The sequence below is a fragment of the Carcharodon carcharias genome, chromosome 2, assembly GCF_017639515.1.
Source record: "Carcharodon carcharias isolate sCarCar2 chromosome 2, sCarCar2.pri, whole genome shotgun sequence".
NCBI lineage: Eukaryota > Metazoa > Chordata > Chondrichthyes > Lamniformes > Lamnidae > Carcharodon > Carcharodon carcharias.
Window position 1 is genome coordinate 64,910,806 of NC_054468.1, and position 18,414 is coordinate 64,929,219.

The 18,414-nt window shown below is 39.4% G+C and overlaps 1 protein-coding gene across 2 annotated transcripts in view; it reads right to left on the reverse strand.

Moving 5' to 3' along the window:
* Positions 1-18,414, reverse strand: part of gfm1 (G elongation factor, mitochondrial 1) — a 74,349-nt gene that overhangs the window by 24,099 nt on the left and 31,836 nt on the right. For both annotated transcript variants that reach the window (XR_005946004.1, XM_041212630.1), the window contains exons 11-12: positions 15,620-15,676; positions 14,687-14,824 (exon numbers count right to left, since the gene is read on the reverse strand). Coding sequence is in view for 1 of the 2 variants with exons in the window: in XM_041212630.1 (XP_041068564.1) it covers positions 14,687-14,824; positions 15,620-15,676 (195 nt within the window). In the remaining variant the exon portion in view is untranslated. The remainder of the gene's footprint in view (positions 1-14,686; positions 14,825-15,619; positions 15,677-18,414) is intronic.

The following is an 18,414-nucleotide window of genomic DNA, read 5'->3' on the forward strand; positions in this document are numbered from 1 at the left end:
ATCAAGCCTGGAAGCAGATTCAACAAATCTGAAGGCTCATGAAATGCCATTCTTTCAGAATCTTAACAAAACCATGCAGCTTATAAAATGTTTGACATGTAGAGATATGTACTGCCAAAGTTAATAAACCTCAGATAATTTTCTCAACCAGTATGAGCTGAGTTGTGCTCACGACAAATCAACAGCAAACTTGCCTGGAAGTGTCTTGAAAAACAAATAGATGCTTTCCACTGACATTCAGAATTAAAACTTTTTATTTGAGACATGCTGATTAACAAGGCATAGTGACAGCAAAATGACCCATTCAGCACATTGTCACAGCTTGCCATGACTCCTCTTTGCAGGAGTCAATCAATGAATAGCAATACAACAATCTGTAAGGGAATATGATAATGTAAGTAGTTTACCAAATGTACTTCCTATTACTGGCACATCCCAGCAATGAAGTAATGGAACTACCATAAACAACACAACACATATGAATTTATAATCAAGTGAAGCAATGCAGGGGCATGGCTACAAATTTAAGACTTGCAAATTAGAAGTTCTGGTGTAGGCTGTTGCACACTGGTATTCTTTGCCATTGTGGGCATTGCACAGTCAACTATATCACTACAGCAATAGCTTAAGCTTTATTAAACTTCTTTGCTCAGTTTAGGTCTGCTCTGATACAACAAGAGTTTGCTCATGCTTTCTGAAAGAGCAAAGGCTCTTCAAAAACTAGTTTGAAATGATTTTTGTTATCCATTCAGCTGTTAAAGCTCAACTGAATGAGTACATTTAATTTGAAAAAGAATCAACGTTAGTGCTCTTACATTCTAGTACTGATGGAAAGATGATCTGCTTTCATGGCTACCCACAAGATCCTAGTCGAAACAAAATTCCTATGAGGCCTTGGTCTACAGAATAACTAAGTCTCTGACAGGCTATAACGATGACTTTGGAATTTCTCCAATGTGGGTGCATTAAGTACTTCTGAAATTGGGGCTGAGACACATCATTGACAAAAAGGTTGAAGGAGATTCATTTTTCATTTGACCGCTCTATTTCAATCCTGTCTTGATCATAACACAAAATTGATTTCACAATGCCCCACTGGTAGTCCTGAACCTTGGAGATCAGGAGTCATATGGACTCAAAACATTAACTCTGTCTTTCTCTTCACAGGTGCTGTCAGACCTGCTGAGTTTTTCCAGCAACTTTTGTTGTTTCAGATTTCCAGCAACCGCAGTATTTTGCCTTGACCAAATCTCCTGGTCTCCAGAGATGTGACTGAGGACATGTGTTGGACCCTGTGAAAGTCCTGACTTTCCCAAGACCTCCTTGGTAATTGCCTGGGAAGTTTCAACTTCCGATGGGCAATTCCCCTGCTTCCTGAGAGCCTCCATGAGTGTCACTGACTTGGAGTTAGTCAGAAACTTGGAGCAGTTCCGCAGTACTTACCTGAATAGTTACCCAGGAAATGTCTAATATCTGGGTAACAACAAAACCAGCTCCTCAATCAACCCTAGACCCCCTGACGACCGCCCCCCAGTACTCCCTCTGACCACCCCCCAACATGACTAGCCTCTCCTGACCACCTTCCAACCACTTGACTACCTCCCCACCTGATCACCCTTGAACCACTTGACTACCGCCCCCAAGTCGACCCAGCTAACCCTTCAGAAGACGACCGATCTCACTCATTCACTAACATTTAGACTGGACCTTTAAACTTATCATATGGCAACCAGTACCATAAAAAGTCTTCTGCACTGATCCCCTTCACAGGTCTCTGCGTGGATTCCTGTGCTGAGGGAGCTCTTCTGGATTCTGGAAGTTGGACTCTTTTAAATGTAATCAGGTAAGTGCACAGTTTTCTGACTGATCAGCACCAGATGCTGATCAGAAGATTTCGGCCACAGCCTTTCGTTTCCTCAGTATTTACATAGGTCTTCACACTGTTTATGCCAGATTTTATGCATTACAAAACATTTTTTTTCAATAACTGCCTTTATCCAGCCACTGTTCACTTTAGCAAATGGGCATTTCTAGATCTGGAGGAGGAAGGGCAGTAATTGAGGGGAAAGAAAAGCAGGTATAACTGTAACTCACTCATTACATCTAGTAGGTTCTACATGTATGCTGATGACACCAAACACTATATCTTCATCATATTTCTTGGCCACTGCCATGCTCGGCATTGTTAACCTGCTTGCCTGATATCCGGACCTAACCAAGCAGCAATTTCTTACAGTTCAGACAGATTTTGAGTGTCAGCATTTGGTTAGCTGATGATACAAGGTCAGAGCAATGCTGGGAGCTTGCTAATTCTTCAAATAAAATAAACTGACGTTACAAAATTGGGAACAATCATCTCAGTGCGTTGTGGGCAGCCAGTCATTCCTGGAACACATTTTCCTGAACTAAAAGCTATATTGCCAAAAGTAGATTTGTCACATTCCAACCCGCTTTCTTCAAAGTGATGAATACAATTCACCAAAAGATATATGAAATTTTAAATGATATCTTGTGAAAGAGCAAATCTATGAAAACTAGAGGTGTCACATACACAGGACTGAACATCTCTTTCAATCCCTCTGCACTGCACACTGAATCTCAAATAAAGTCCGGCTGAGTAGTTAACGCTTGAAGGAATCTGTCCGAGGAATATCTGGGCACCGCCACACTTATCAGCACCCAGAGAGTGAGGTGAAAATTATGTTTGTTTTCCCTCCTCCGTCTCCCTCAGTGAAGCCTGAGGCCTGTCCTTCCGTCTCATGCCCCTGGGCTCGGACACTGGGGGAGAAATCGAGCTGGAGAGGAGCTGGTGACTGTTACTGGATGTTGGTGAGAATGTGGACTTTATTTAAGACAGAGTGGGGAGACTTCAATTAAAAAAGTGCAGAGAGCAGCTGTTTGGGGAGCTGGATTGGTGAGTATCTCTAGTCTTTAGATTAAAATTAAGGTCTATAGCTAGTATTTAGCTCTCTAGTCTTTATTTTCTCTTTCTTAAAAATAGCCTGTTAAGTATAAGATCGAGACTGCTGTAAATAATTAATTTCAATAAAGTGTGAAGAGCAAGGATACCAGAGTAATTAATTAAATAAAATAAGATAGCAATGGCAGGATGGGCGATGTGTTACTGCTGTGGCATGTGGGTGCTGCTGGACACCATCTGTAGTAAGTGTTTGCAGCTCGAGGAACTTCAGGTCCATGTTGAGGAGCTGGAGTCCAAGCTGCAGACATTGCGCCACATCAGGGAAGGGAAAGTTACCTGGACACTCTGCTCCAAGAGGTGGTCACACCCCGCAGGTTAGATAATTTGAATTTGGTCTGTGATCAGGGACAGGAGAGTGTGACTGCAGGTGAGGGAGGTATGGGGATCCGGGGGTAGTGTTCAAGGAGCCTCAGCCCCTGAAATTATCCAACAGTTACGAGGTTCTTGCGAGCTGTGTGGACGAGAGCAGGGATTGCAGGGAAGATGAACAAACTGACCATGGTACAGGGAGCCATTCAAGTGGGGGGAAGAAATAGGAACATAGTAGTGGTAGGGGACAGTATAATTAGATACTGTTCTCCACAGCCATGAGCACGAGTCCCAAAGGCTGTATTGCCTGCCCAGTGCTAGAGTTAAGGACATCTCCTCAGGGCTGGAGAGGACCTTGAAGTGGGAGGGGAGGGATCCAGTTGTCATTGTCCACATTGGTACCAACGACAATGGGACTAGAAAGGAGGTTCTGCTGAAAGAATATGAACAGTTAGGAGCTAAGTTGAAAAGCAGAACCTCCAAGGTAATAATGTTAGGATTACTACCTGAACCACGGGCAAATTGACATAGGATAATTAAAATCAGGGAGCTAAATGTATGGCTCAAAGATTGGTGTGGGAGGAATGGGTTTCAGCTCATGGGGGACTGGCCTCAATGCTCGGGTAGAGGGGAGCTGAACCATGCTGGGACCAGTGTCCTGGCAAAGTGAATAACTAGGGCCGTAGAGAGGGCTTTAAACTAAATAGAGGTGGAGGAGAGGTCTGGAGAGGGGATAAGTAGGCTTATAAAGCAAAAGGATATGGCGGCAATGCAGGGCAGCTACTTAGGTAATGTTACCCAGAGTCTGACAGGAAGAGACAGAACATACAAACATAAAAAATACAGCAGCAAATGGGTAAAAGGGGGAAAAAATGGTAAAAAGGCACAATTAATAGCTCTTTACTTAAAAGCGCGTAGCAGTCGGAACAAATTAAATGAATTAATGGCACAAATAGAGGTTAATGAGTATGATCTTAATAGCCATTACATGGTTACAAGGAGATCAGTGCTGGGAATTAAATATTCAAGGGTGTGTGACTTTTCGAAAGGACAGACAGGAAGGAAAGGGTGGTGAGGTAGTGAGGTAGCATTGTTAGAATGAGATAGAATAAGTACAATAGCAAGAAATGATCTTGGATTGGAAGATGTGGAATCCATATGGGCGGAGGTAAGAAATAACAAGGGGAAGACGACACTGGTGGGAGTAGTCTATAGGCCCCCTAACAGTAGCTATGCTGTCGGACAGAGAATAAATCAGGAAATGAGGGAATGTAAAAAATGCAGTATATTAAACATGGGTGACTTTAATCTCCGTGTAGATTGGGAAAATCAAATTGGCAGAGGTAGCCACGAGCAAGAATTCATAGAGTTTGTTCGGGACAGTTACCTGGAACAATATGTTGTGGATCCAACCAGGGGTCAGGCTGTTTTGGATCTGGTAATCTGTAATGAGGCAGGTTTAATAAATGATCTCAGAGTAAAGATCCCCTAGAAAACTGACCATAACATGGTGGAATTTAGCATTCAGTTTGAGAGTGAGAAACTTAGTTTGGAAACATCTGTGCTAAACTTGAATAAGGGGAATTACAAAGGAATGAGGGCAGAGTTGGCTGCAGTGAACTGGGAAAGGAGTTCAGCAGAAAAGACAGTTGATGAACAATGGCAGTCGTTTAAGAAAATAAGAACATAAAAACTAGGAGCTGGAGTAAGCAATTCAGCCTCTCAAGCCGCCCCGCCATTCATTACGATCATGGCTGATCTCATTTTGGCCTCAAGTCCAATTTCCCACCCTCTCCCCATAACCTTTCAACCCGTTATTAATTAAAAATCTGTCTATCTCCTCCTTAAATTTATTCAGCGTCCCTGCATCCACTGCACTCTGAGGTAGTGAATTCCTCAGATTCATGACCCTTTGAGAAAAGTAATTTCTCATCTCTGATTTAAATCTACCATCCCTTAGCCTAAAACTATGGCCTTTCATTCTAGAATGCCCCAGAAGGGGAAACATCCGCTCCATGTCTACTCTGTCTATCCCTTTTAGCATCTTATATACCTCAATTAGATCTCCTCTCGTCCTTCTAAACTCTAGCGAGTATAGGCCTAAACTGCTCAATCTCTCCTCATAAGACAAGCCCTGCATCTCTGGAATCAATTTAGTGAACCTCCTCTGAACTGCCTCCAGTGCAACTACATCCTTCCTCAAGTAATGGGACCAAAACTGTGCATAGTACTCCAGGTGCAGTCCCACCAATGCCTTGTACAGTTGCAACAACACTTCCCTATTTTTATCCTCTATTCCTTCAGCAATAAATGTCAAAATTCCATTTGCCTTCCTTATTACCTGCTGTACCTGCATGCTAGCTTTCAGCAATTCATGCACGAGGACACCCAGATCTCTCTGCACTGAAGCATTCTGAAGTTTCTCTCTATTTAAGTCGCCTTTTTATTCTTCCGACCGAAATGGATAACCTCACACTTATCCACGTTAAACTCCATCTGCCAAGTTTTGGCCCATTCACCTAACCTGTCCATATCCGTTTATAAATTCCTTATTTCTTCATTGCAACTTACTTTCCTTATTTTGGTGTTATCTGCAAATTTAGCTATAGTACCTTCTATCCCTGAATCCAAGTCATTTATAGATTGTAAGTAGTTGGGGCCCAAGGACCGAACCCTGTGGCACCCCATTAGTTACAGCTTGCCATCCAGAAAAAGACCCATTTATCCCGACTCTCTACTTTCTGTTGGTTAGCCAATCCTCTATCCAAGCTAATATATTACCCCAACTCCGTGTGATCTTATCTTGTGCATTAATCTTTTGTGCAGCATCTTATCAAAGGCCTTCTGGAAGTCCAGATATACTACATGTACAGGATCCCCATTATCCACTTTGCTTGTCACACCTTCAAAGAACTCTAGCAAATTAGTCAAACACAATTTACTCAGTTAGTTCATGACTCACAACAAAGATATATCCCAGTGAGGAAGAAGGATTGTAGGAAGGGGATAAATCAACCATGGTTAACCAAGAAAGTTAAGGATAGTGTCAAAGTGAAAGAAAAACATACAATGTGGCAAAGATTAGTGGTAAGTCAGAGCACTGGGTAAGTTTTAAAAACCAACAGAAGATAACCAAAAAAAAAGGGAGAAAATAAACTTTAAGGATAAACTAGCAAGTAAAATAAAACTGACAGTGAGAGCTTCTTTAAATATACAAAAAGGAAGAGAAAGGCCAAAGTCAATATAGGTCCCTTAGTGGATGAAGCTGGGGAAATAACAATGGGGAACCAGGGAATGGCAGAGGAGTTGAATAAATACTTTGCATCATTCTTCATGGTAGAAGACACTAATAGCATACCAAAAATACTAATTAATCAAGGGGCAAAAGGGGGGGATGAAATAAATACAATAACTATCACTAGAGAAAAAGTACTAGGGAAACTAATAAGGCTAAAGGCCGATAAGTCATCTGGACCTGATGGGTTGCATCCTAAGATATTAAAGGATATAGCTGCAGAGATAGTGGATGCACCAGTAGTAATCTTCCAAGAGCCCTTAGATTCTGGAAATGTCCCAGAGGATTGGAACACTGCCTATGTAACACACTTATTTGAAAAGGGAGCGAGACAAAAACAGGTAACCATAGGCCAGTTAGCTTAACACCTGTCATTGGGAAAATGTTGGAGTCTATTATAAAGGATGTAATAGCAAAGCATTTAGAAATGCATAATCTAATCAAGCAGAGTCAGCTTGACCTCATGAAGGGGAAATCACGCCTGACAAATTTATTAGAATTCTTTGAGGACATAACAAGCAAGGTAGATAAAGGGAAATCAGTAGAAGTAATATATTTGGATTTCCAAAAGGCATTGATATGGTACCACACATAAGGCTCCTTAATGAAATAAGAGCTCATGGTATTGGGGATAGTATATTGGCATGGATAGAGGACTGGCTAACTAATAGAAGACAAAGAGTTGGGATACGGTTCGGGGGGGGGGGGGGCGGCATTTTCAGGATGACAAGCTGTAACTAGTGGAATCAGGGATCAGTGCTGGGGCCACAATTACTTACAATATATATTAATGACTTAGATGAGGGAAATGGATGTACTATCGCCAAGTTTGCGGATGACACAAAAATAGATGGGAAGGCAAGTGGTGAGGATGACACAAAGAGTCCAAACAGGGATATAGACAGGTTAAGTGAGTGGGCAAACACGTGACAGATAGAATATAATAATATAATATGGGAAGTGTGAGGTTATGCACTTTGGCAGGAACAATAGAGGAGCTGAATATTATTTAAATGACGAAAGACTAAAGAAAGCTGCAGCAGAGAGGGATTTGGGGATCCTTGTGCATGAATCACAAAAAGCTAGCGTACAAGTTCAGCAGGTAATATGGAAGGCAAATGGAATGTCGGCCTTTATTTCAAAGGGAATGGAGTATAAAAATAGGGAAGTCTTGCTAAAACTATAAAAGGCACTAGTTAGACCACACCTAGAATACTGTGAACAATTTTGGTCCCCTTATCTAAGGAAAGATACACTGGCATTGGAGACAATCCAGAGAAGGTTCACTAGGTTGATGCCAGGGATGGAGGGATTTTCTGATGGTTGAGTAGGTTGGGCCTGTACTCATTAGAGTTTAGAAGAATGAGAGGCGACCTTATTGAAACATATAAGATTCTTAGGGGGTTTGACAGGGTAGATGCTGAGAGGTTTCCCCTTATGGGAGAGTCTAGGACAGAGGACATAATCTCAGAGTAAGGGCGTGCCCATTTAAGACAGAGATGAGGAGGAATTTCTTCTCTCAGAGGGTAGTCAATCTGTGGAATTCTTTACCGCAGAGGGCTGTACAGGCTGGGTCGTTTAGTATATTCAAGGCTGAGATAGACAGATTTTTAATCAGTAAGGAAATCAAAGGTTATGGGGAAAAGGCAGGAAAGTGGAGTTGAGGATTATCAGATCAGCCATGATCTCATTGAATGGCAGAGCAGACTCGATGGGCTGAATGGGCCTACTTCTGCTCCTACATCTTTTGGTCTTATGACATGTATAGCTAACTTCTGTATCAATGTGTACAATCCTGTGCTTTGGTCAAATCAAGTTATATAGAATATACAGCACATAAAACTTGCCATTCTGCCTAAGTCCTTACTGGCATGTGTGCTTCACTCGAGCCTCCTGCCAGCCTTAACTCTAACAACATAACCCTGTATTACCTTTGCCTTCATATGCTTATCTAGCCTCCCTTTAAACGCTATTCGCCTCTGTGTGGTAGTGAGTTCCACATTCTCACCACACTTTGGATGAAGTTTCTTCTGAATTCCCTATTTAATTTCTTGATGAATTTATTGATAGCCTCTAGTTTTGATCTTCCCCACAAGGAGAAACACTGTTTACCAAAATCAAGTTTGGCTATAATGAATAATATCATGCACACTACATATACTCAGTTGAAATACATAATGATGAAATGGGACAGACTCAGAATAAAAGAACAGGAACTTAGCATGAGGGAAGATAGAAGACAAACTGGCTTCTACTGGTCAAAAGAATGAACTGTATTGACTAAATAAACAAATATAGTTTTTCTTTATAAGACATCCATTTTCAGCATTTTCGGGTTTGCCCCCATTCTAATAATAACGACAAAAACTTTCTTGAAGTTGAAATGCATTATATCTACAACTATCCCTAAGTTGCATAATGTAGTAGAAAGAGGTTGACTTATGCATCCTGAACTACGTCCTTAGTTGCACCAATATCACATTATAGGTAATGGCAATAATAAAAACATTTTATATTCCTTTGCTAAAATACGTGATATCTAAGATATCTAAGTGCTCAAAATTTTGCCTCAAAACTCATTTTTACCAGCTTCTGACACCTGCAACTTTGTTTAATTGAACTTATTTTAGTGACTTAACTTTTATTTAAAAAATACAATTGATAAACTACAGAAAATGCAAGGTAATCCTTGAATTTCAGCATTGAACAGTCATCCTTTTACAAATGTAGGATATTAACGTTTGTTTTGAGGAATACTCAGAATACTTGGAAAAAGAAAATATTAAAAGAATTCTTGAAAAAGGATTACTAATAGCTTTTGGTAGGGAATCCAACATCAGCACAGGCATGACAAGTCAAATGGCCTTCTCTGTATTGAAATTGCTATGATTCCAGATAAATAATAACATTAGAAATTTAAATTGCAGGACAAGCAGCAGACCCTAACTTTAGCTCATATTGTCCATGTTGAAACTAAATATCAATTAACAAAGTCCCTAAGTCATCAAAGTCCCTCTGCCAGATCTTCACTTTTATATCTAAAAACAAACTACACACAAGTACCTTTCACTTTATCAACAAAAGCTATGACAGTGCTCCCCCTCAAGATATTTTCTCCTCAAAAAAGTTGGCATTAAACTGCCCTACTACAGCAAAATGCACTGGATGAATTTGAGCTCACCTCAACTGGGCCATCAGTTAGAAATCTTAAAACAGGTTTTTTGCCAATTTATTCCCTTCCTTTTCATCTGAAATCTGTTGAGGTATGGTTCTTGTTATGACCTCTGTCAAGACCAGTAACTTTTCTTTTTTAAAAAATCCAAAATCTCAGTTATTTACTGAAACAACGAAACCACAAGGTTCCATGGTATAAAATAAAGTACTTTGTACCATACAAGAGTTAAACAAAGCAAATACTAAGTACTATAGTTGTTTGGTAGTACAGAACTTGAGCATTGCTGAAAAAAGACATTTTGTGAAAGCTTTTTGACTTGCACTCATCAGGACAATCGCAAGAATACCAATGTCAGGGGAAGCAACAACTTTATGCTGTATGAGAAGAGAGTGCTGATTGGTTGGCAAGTGGCCTGATAGAGGCATTGCAATGGAGAATGCACCAGTTAATGGTGACTGACAGTGAACTGCCAAGCATTGTTTGAAATTTTAAACCAGGCAGCTTGATTCTAAGGAATGAACCAGTGAAAGGCAATGAAAGCTTTGGTAAAATGTCTTATTTCAGCAATACTAAACACTATCTAAGGTAACCGCCTATACTCTAAAACCCAAAATCAACATAAGTTAAACATGAATTAACTGGCAAATTGCAGTCAATTATAAACTATAAATTGTACATTAAATGGCAGATACAATTAAGACAGATCTTACAAACTGCCTCAGCAATCCACTGAGCATATATATATCATCCATCTCAGTCACGAACTCCTTCAAACCTCTATCTTCCTCAGAATTTCAGATGCTTGTCTTTTCAATTTAGCCTGAAACCTGCCTGACAGCAGCGCACAACAAATCTGAGTTCCTTGGGCACAGTCTTCACCAAAAATGGCACATTTCTGCAGAACCTCCTCTGCTTACGCTTGTCTGGGTGGCACCGATCCACCAATGTTATATTCAAGGAAAAAAACAACTGCAGCAACTGTATATTAGCCTATTCTCAGCTTCTGAGCCTAGCCTCCATCTTCTGTAGCCTGCCTGTACTGCACCACTGGAGTCATCCTCTGAGCTCTGATGGCTCTGTGTCCTTTAATATGGTTTCAACCAATTTCAGCCTCCCCCATAAGTTTTGGTTTCCAATCTCAGTTTCAATCTTAGTTTCCTTAGAAACTGGGAGTGTCAGTTTGCATTCTCAGTTCCATTTTCAAATAGTGGCTGTCTCAAACCACAGATTCTGTTGTGGTTTAAAGATGAGACCACTCGAGTGAGAGAGTTCCAGCAACCAAGGTCTTTATCCAAGCATAAGCTGGGAGATCAGCCCTCACTGCCTTCCAAGTGCCTCTCTCAATAATACAAGGTCTGTGTAACATATTTAAATATCTGGGTTATAGCAAAACACAATATCTTGCACATACATCACTTAATCAAAAGCCTTCTGCAGATATTCCGTTATCTTAACATTTGTGGCATTCTTGCCTTAGCAGGAATGCATTCGTGTCTGTGACTTCATGACTCCCTATATGTTATTGTTATCTCCTTACTGCCTTGTTTACCGAAGCTGTGATGGCCATTAGGTTGGTTCCCACAGTGCCATCCGATCCTGCCTATGTGTTGGCCAAATTTCCCATCATGCTTAGGAAGAGTTCTTACAACTACACTTAAAGCTATTAACGCTAATAACTACATTTGTCTATTTTTAAAGCTGTTAATGCACATCTTAATATCAGTTTTAATATAAAGTTATTTCATTCCTCACATCAGATTTCATCACAATTTTGCGCAGCAATTGCTTTTCAGCAACTTACCCACGGCTGGTTGAAAATCAACATTAGTGAATACTGTTGCTGGCATGTTATTTCTCAATGGGCGTCATTAGAGCTAAGTCTGACCTTGGCCTTGTTTGATGCCCACACAGGTGCATTTTACAGCAAGGAATAATGATTAGGAGCAGTAATAGTGGTTAAAATCCCTTCTCTCTAGCCCAGGAGCATTGTAATGCCCCTACTGCCACTTTGCTAAGGTCAGCTAACTCAGCATATATGGTCAAATATATGGCAACAAATGCTGGTCTAGCCAGCGACGCCCACATCCTGTAAATGATTTTCTTTTTTAAAGTATGCCATTACCAAATGAATCATCATAAAGTGAGCTGTCCCCTTTTAAATCTACATTTACATTAACAACCTGCAGAAGCTTTAGTTAGCAGTTTTCTCATTTGATTTAAAGCTCCACATTGAAGTGAAAACATCAGATTTTCAAATTTGTAAGCTGCTTTTCACTCCTCTGCCCTCTCCCAAAGCCTCTAGTTTTTATCCACACAGTCCTGTTTCCACCCTAACCATTGCACAGGGACAGCATTAAACTGTCACTGGTGGCACCCAATGTACTTCTCTTCCTCCTCAAATGTTCCACAGCATTCAATTCAGTTGATCACTCCATTTATCCCCATCACCTCATTTGCATTCTACCTTTGGGAAATATCCTGGAAACAGATTCATTCCTACTTGTTCCAACACAGCCACCATGTTTTCTGCCCATCCTATGGTCACATTAAAATACGTCAAGGTTTCCTAGGCTCCTTCTTCTTTCTCATTTAAATGCTGTGCTTCGGAAACATTACACGCAGGGGTCAGTGCCTATACTTAGGGACGCACCCAACTTTAATTTATCATCATTCTCAATTCCACACTTTCACTATTTTGACAGATTGCTCAAACTGACACCAAGTCAGAAATAAGCCAGAATTTACTCTAGTTGAACACAGGGAAAGCTTAGGCTAATTCATTCAGTTCCTAACCTTGATCCTGATTCTAGCTCTCTCCCAGGTTGTTCACACAGGTTGAACAAGACAGTGCACAAATTCAATATCATAACTGAGCTGAGCTTCAAACCCCATATGCTATCTATAATCAAGATAGCATACTTTGATGGTAATGTCCCATTTTGGGATTTCTATGATTTGCTGCAGAAAGAATCTAGGTGTTATATATATCAAGTCCTTTTATTACATGCAACTCTTTTGGGGTCAATTCACAAAATAACAGAGCTAGGAAATGTAGGGTTGGATTTGAATAAAGGGTCTAAACCATAATACTAAAGACAACTGAAATTAGTTTGAACATTCCCACTATCATCCATGCCCATGACTGTTGGGATGACCCTAATCATGTGAGCTCAGCAAGGATGGTCGCTAAGGAGGTTAGAACTCACTTTTGGAAGAGAGATAGCTAGCTTTATGACTGAACCAAACTCTCCTCGCCCCCAAGGATTCACACTTGCTGACAGAGCTTTGAGCTATATTGGCCCCACCCTAAAACACTCAGCTTTGCTACTTCTCTCCTTATCTTTAATAAAAAACGTTGAAATGCATCATTTTGACTGTCCTTTCAGCCATATCCTACATATTCTATTCCTCAGTTCTTCTTTCTGTCCTACAAGAAATACTTTGGAACACTTTATTACTTTAAAGGCACCATACAAATGTGATTTGCTGTCAATATTAAGGCACACATCAGTGAAGAACTCAGGTATTTGGTCTATTCCCTTCCAGATTCAGAACAACTGAGCTTATAAGATGAACAAAAATAATCAAGGTGTGAGAGTAAAGCTGTCCTTGAAATACATCTGTATATCAGTATTAAAAAAAGTGTGTTAAATTTCAGGGCAGTACAAAATGCTTTGATGAAAAATGTGGAAGATATATGGGGGAGGCGGTGGCATAGTGGTACTCCAGAGATCCAGAGTAATGGTCTGGGAACCAGGGTTCAAATCCCACCAGGGCAGATGATGAAATTTGAATTCAATAAAAATCTGGAATTAAAAGTCTGATGATGAACGCAAACCATTGCTGATTGTCATCAAAAACCCATATGGTTCACTAATGTCCTTTAGGGAAGGAAATCTGCCATCCCTACCTGTTCTGGCTCACATGTGACTCCAGACCCAGAGCAATATAGCTGACTCTTAAATGCCTTCTGAACGAAGGCAATTAGGGATGGGCAATAAATGATGGCCTAGCCAGAAATGCCCACATCCCATGAACGAAAAAAAAAATCAGGCTTTGTTCTCAAATCTGCCATGTGGATATACAACAGATTTACATATATTCAAGAAAATCCAATCTCAAAAGAAATTTCAATTATGTTAATAATTTTGTCAAACTCAATATAATTTGTTCAAGTTAAATGAATCATACTTCATCCAATATAAAAATATTTTCCAGCTCATAAAATTAGCATAGAAATTCCAGTATAATGATTTTACAACAGTGGAGGTTGTACTGGCTTGTTTTACACTTAGGTAAATTGGTGGCAAGATAAATCATATCAGCCCATAAAGCACACCATATATTAGCAGCCATAAAAATCTATAGGGCAGTGTAATTTATACAGCTGATTTCAGAGGACTGCCATCATTATTCCAATATCTATACCTTAAAAATATGAATCAGAATTTATATTACACATGGAGTGATAATGTGGATGGCATATGACAGCCTGCTTAGGTTTCCACTTAACTGGATGAGGACTGAGTAGCAAGGGAGGGAAAGAAAGCAATGCTCTAAATATTGTAATTGCATTTAAACAAGCAGCTTTTTCAAGGTTTAAAAAACAGCTCATCAAAGATGCTAACAAAATTTTAACAGGACTACAGAAAATAAACTATCAAGAGCATAGCCGACCTGCAGTTATTAGGAATTTTGTGCATTAAAGACAGTTTGAATTTAGACTTTTCCCTCAATATATCACAAATTCAATTAATTAAAAAATTGATACAACCATTCAAATAGAAAAAACATTTGTGTTCATTCTGAAAGGTGCTGTGAACACCTGAAATGCTTTTTTATTGAAACCTAACTTCACAAAACATTTAATGAATTGCACCAAAATTCAAATCTTAAAATTAAAATGAAGTTACAATAGGTTAAATACCTGGGCGTAAATTTCTAAGTGTAATTCTCCCATTCCAGATACAATTGTCTCTCTACTCTCAGAGTCATAAATAACCCTAAAAGTGGGGTCCTCTCGTGTAAATCTGCCAATTCCCTTGGAAAATTTATCCAGATCGTTCTGAAACAGAAGACAATATACTTTAAAGTGTACTCCTTACCGTCTAACATTGAAAAATATTTTTCTTCAGTCAAAACAGTACATTTGTAATTTCAACATATCTACTGTATTTGGAAAGCAAAATGAGATTTTCCAATTTCCAAACAACCCTGAGAGATTTGTAGTGCGGTGCAGTGAAATATTTTTGAGTTTTGAATCCATGAACTTAAAGTATCTATGATTTTTATTTAACTTCCTAAAATTCTCAAAACAATGAAAAGCCTTTTTGATGATGTCCAATATCTAATTATAACTATCTTTTCTGATACAAAGCAACTTTGAGTAATTCAAATATTTGAAACAAGTACATATATATTTATAATCACAACAGATATGTTTCCAACAAAAAAGTGAAATCTTTAGTACGTATCATTGCTAGAGTACTTCAATTTAAATCATACTCAAGGAAACAGGCCCTAAACTTACATTTCTTTTTCCTGTGATTTTTACATCATAGCTCTAATTTCAAATTATTTTGGCATCTATATCTACCTTCAAGTTCTTCAGGTAACCATCCACTCATTTGAATACAGATTCTGCATATTGTTATTCTTTTCCTGCCACATATCTGACTCTCAAATTAAAGTACATCAACACTCCTTTAAAAAAAATGCATTCCTTGACCAAGGCACACTGGGCGAGAAAAGAGTCTCTCAACTTTCATTTAGAATCAGAGTGCAAAAATTATGCAATGCAGAGACTAAAACCTGAATTTCCAAATTTATGCCAAAGCATATTGCATAAAACTTTACGTACCTTATTGACAGGTTTTACTGCTACTGATATCACAGGTTCAGGGACATGAATAGATTCCTGTATTGTATTTAAAAGAACAATTACTACCAAAAAAAGCTATTTCACATCTCAGATTCTTACATTTACATGTTACTTGATTATAGAGCAGTATCGAACCTTTTAATTATTTTAATGCTGTATTACACACAAGAGATAACATTTCAAAATATCTTGACTTAAAAATATCAAACTTGGTTTAACTCCCACAGACCCTTGCTAAACTATACTGTTTTCAAGATCAGAAGAATATAAAATGTACTTTGCAATAGAGTACTGGGTTCTTGTCAATAAAAAATCATTTTGTTCTGTTTCACTATTGTAGAGCTAGTTTACTAGAAGATTGAACAGCTATGGGGAGACAAGAAATAAAATTTCTTATTGTTGCCAGATTTTATTACCCAATAATGTAAGCAGTTATCCATCTGGTGATGTTACATATTAGTAGAAGAAAAATGTAACTATAAATTTCAATTAAGTGTGTGCAAATTGTTTTATGCTAAAATATTACAAATTAACATTTCTGTAACATAAGATATTTCCAATTTCTCCAAATGAAGCTTCAAATCAAAACAGAATTGATGTGCTGCCATTTTCTTATTCAACAATCAAGTGAAGAGAGCACTCAGTAGAGTGCATATCTTTGCCACACTTTGTTAATGCAACATTATCACAATTATGCAGCTCTTCCTTGAGGCTTTCCCTGCCTGGTTGATGCTTTGTAACTACAAAGCTGAAAAAAGAAATCTTTGTATTAAGAGCTTCCATCTCACTGAGGTGGCGTCAGGCCAATCCACATCCAACAACCTGCTCTGAAAACTCTGCCCATATTTTGAAAGCTGTGTTAATTTGCGCCATAGTAGCTGTGACAATCCACAACATTTGAAAACAATCAACAATCTTCTCAAAAGTCAATTCGCCCTATCTCCCATTATTAACAGATGGAGTGGATCCTTTAAAGAAGCATCTTCGCTAAAAATTAATCAGCTCTTTGTAGGGCCTTACCCTATCTACATACCAGGTTTTGTTGAAATCCATCCATTAGTTTTTGAGACATATTGTTCACAGACCAATAGGGGCAAAACATTTCTCTGACCATCTTCAATGACAGAGTTAATAAATGAATTTCATTTTAAACTGAGAATAAATTCAGTGCAAAAAGAACTGACATAGGAAGATATGCTGCACCAAAACCATATGGGAACAAAGGCACTTGTAGAACACTGAGGTAGCAATTGAAAATCATTTAAACTGGACAAATAGGGGAGGGTGCAAGAAGAATGCCAGATCCCAGAAAAGTAGATCAAAGGCACAAAGTCATCAAACAGGTGAGTGGTAGAGCAACTCTGACCCACATGAACTAGGCAAAAGCAAACTCCAGCAGACTTGAAAGGAAGCAAATCTACAATAAGGTGCATATATATGAATTCTAGTAGCATAGTAAAGAATTCTTTCAGTATTACAACAATAAAAGATTAGCTACAGAAAATGAGAGGACCATAAACAGTGCAAACAAGGTTGAATCTGATGGTGCAAAGCTGAAAATATGCCAAAATATTACCTTATGTATTCACAAATGAAGGAGCCATAGGGCAGAGTTTTACGTCCTGTGGTGGGCGTGTGCCCAACCCGATCGGGCATAAAATTGCACGAGATGACATCAGGCGAGTGTCTTGACGTCAGTGCACACTTTTGCAATATTTCACTCAGCGGGCATGAGTGGCAGTTGAAAGTGCACCTGCCGACAATTAAGCCCATTAATGGCACAATTGAATGTGATTTTTCATGAACCGTCCAGCCATACGGTTGGCAGATGGGCCAATCGGCCAGTCTTTACATTTTTCATGAAACCTCATCCAGGGGCGGGATGAAATCTCCATTAGGAAATAAAATAACAAATATCCGGGCACAGCATTTTTGTGAGGTGTGCTTTCAAATGCTTGATTGTGCTGTATGGACATTTTTTGCAGCTTTTTTATGCTTTATTTTATTATTTGCAGGTCGGCGGCTCTCTGAGGCAGCTGTCTGCCTTCAGGGAGCTCTCTTGAAGCAGGCGCCCGCAGTGACATCGTCGCCCGCCCGCAGTGACATCATCGCCTGCCTCTTCCTGCCCCAACCTCGGCAGGGCTGAGCTTTTCAGCATGCGTTTCACGCTGGCAGGCCATTAATTGGCCAGCCAATGTAAAAGCGTGGTATGGGGCCCATTTACCGACCGCTCCTGAGCCCGCCAATCAAGCTCGAGAGAAAAATTCAGGCCATAAGCAACATATCCTCCACAAAGTTAAATCAATACAAATGTGGTGACTCCCTAAACAAACTGGAAGGACTCAAAACAAATGAAGAACCAAGGAAGGACACTTAGAGAAACTGGGGAGGAGATTGCTGAGGCACAGACAATCGTTATCAGAGAGTCACTAAAGAAAGGAAGGTACAATAAACACAGAACAGTGCGGTGCTTGTTTAAATGAGAACAACCTCAATGTTCCATTTATTCCCATTTGGAATTACTGCCAGGTACTGATCTATGTCAGCCAATAGGGCTCCAGTAAGTGACAGAGATCAGTCATAGAGAAATCCATGATGAAAGGTACTTGATCTCACAGATGGCTCTTATTCACACACTTTCACGTGTGTTTTTCTCATGTTGGTTGAAATGGGATTTCAAAGGTGAGAGGGATTCTACTGGGGAGGAGTAAGTCTTTTGATCACTGTTGGAGAAACTGAAACACTTCAAGATTTTGTTATATGTTTCTTCCCTA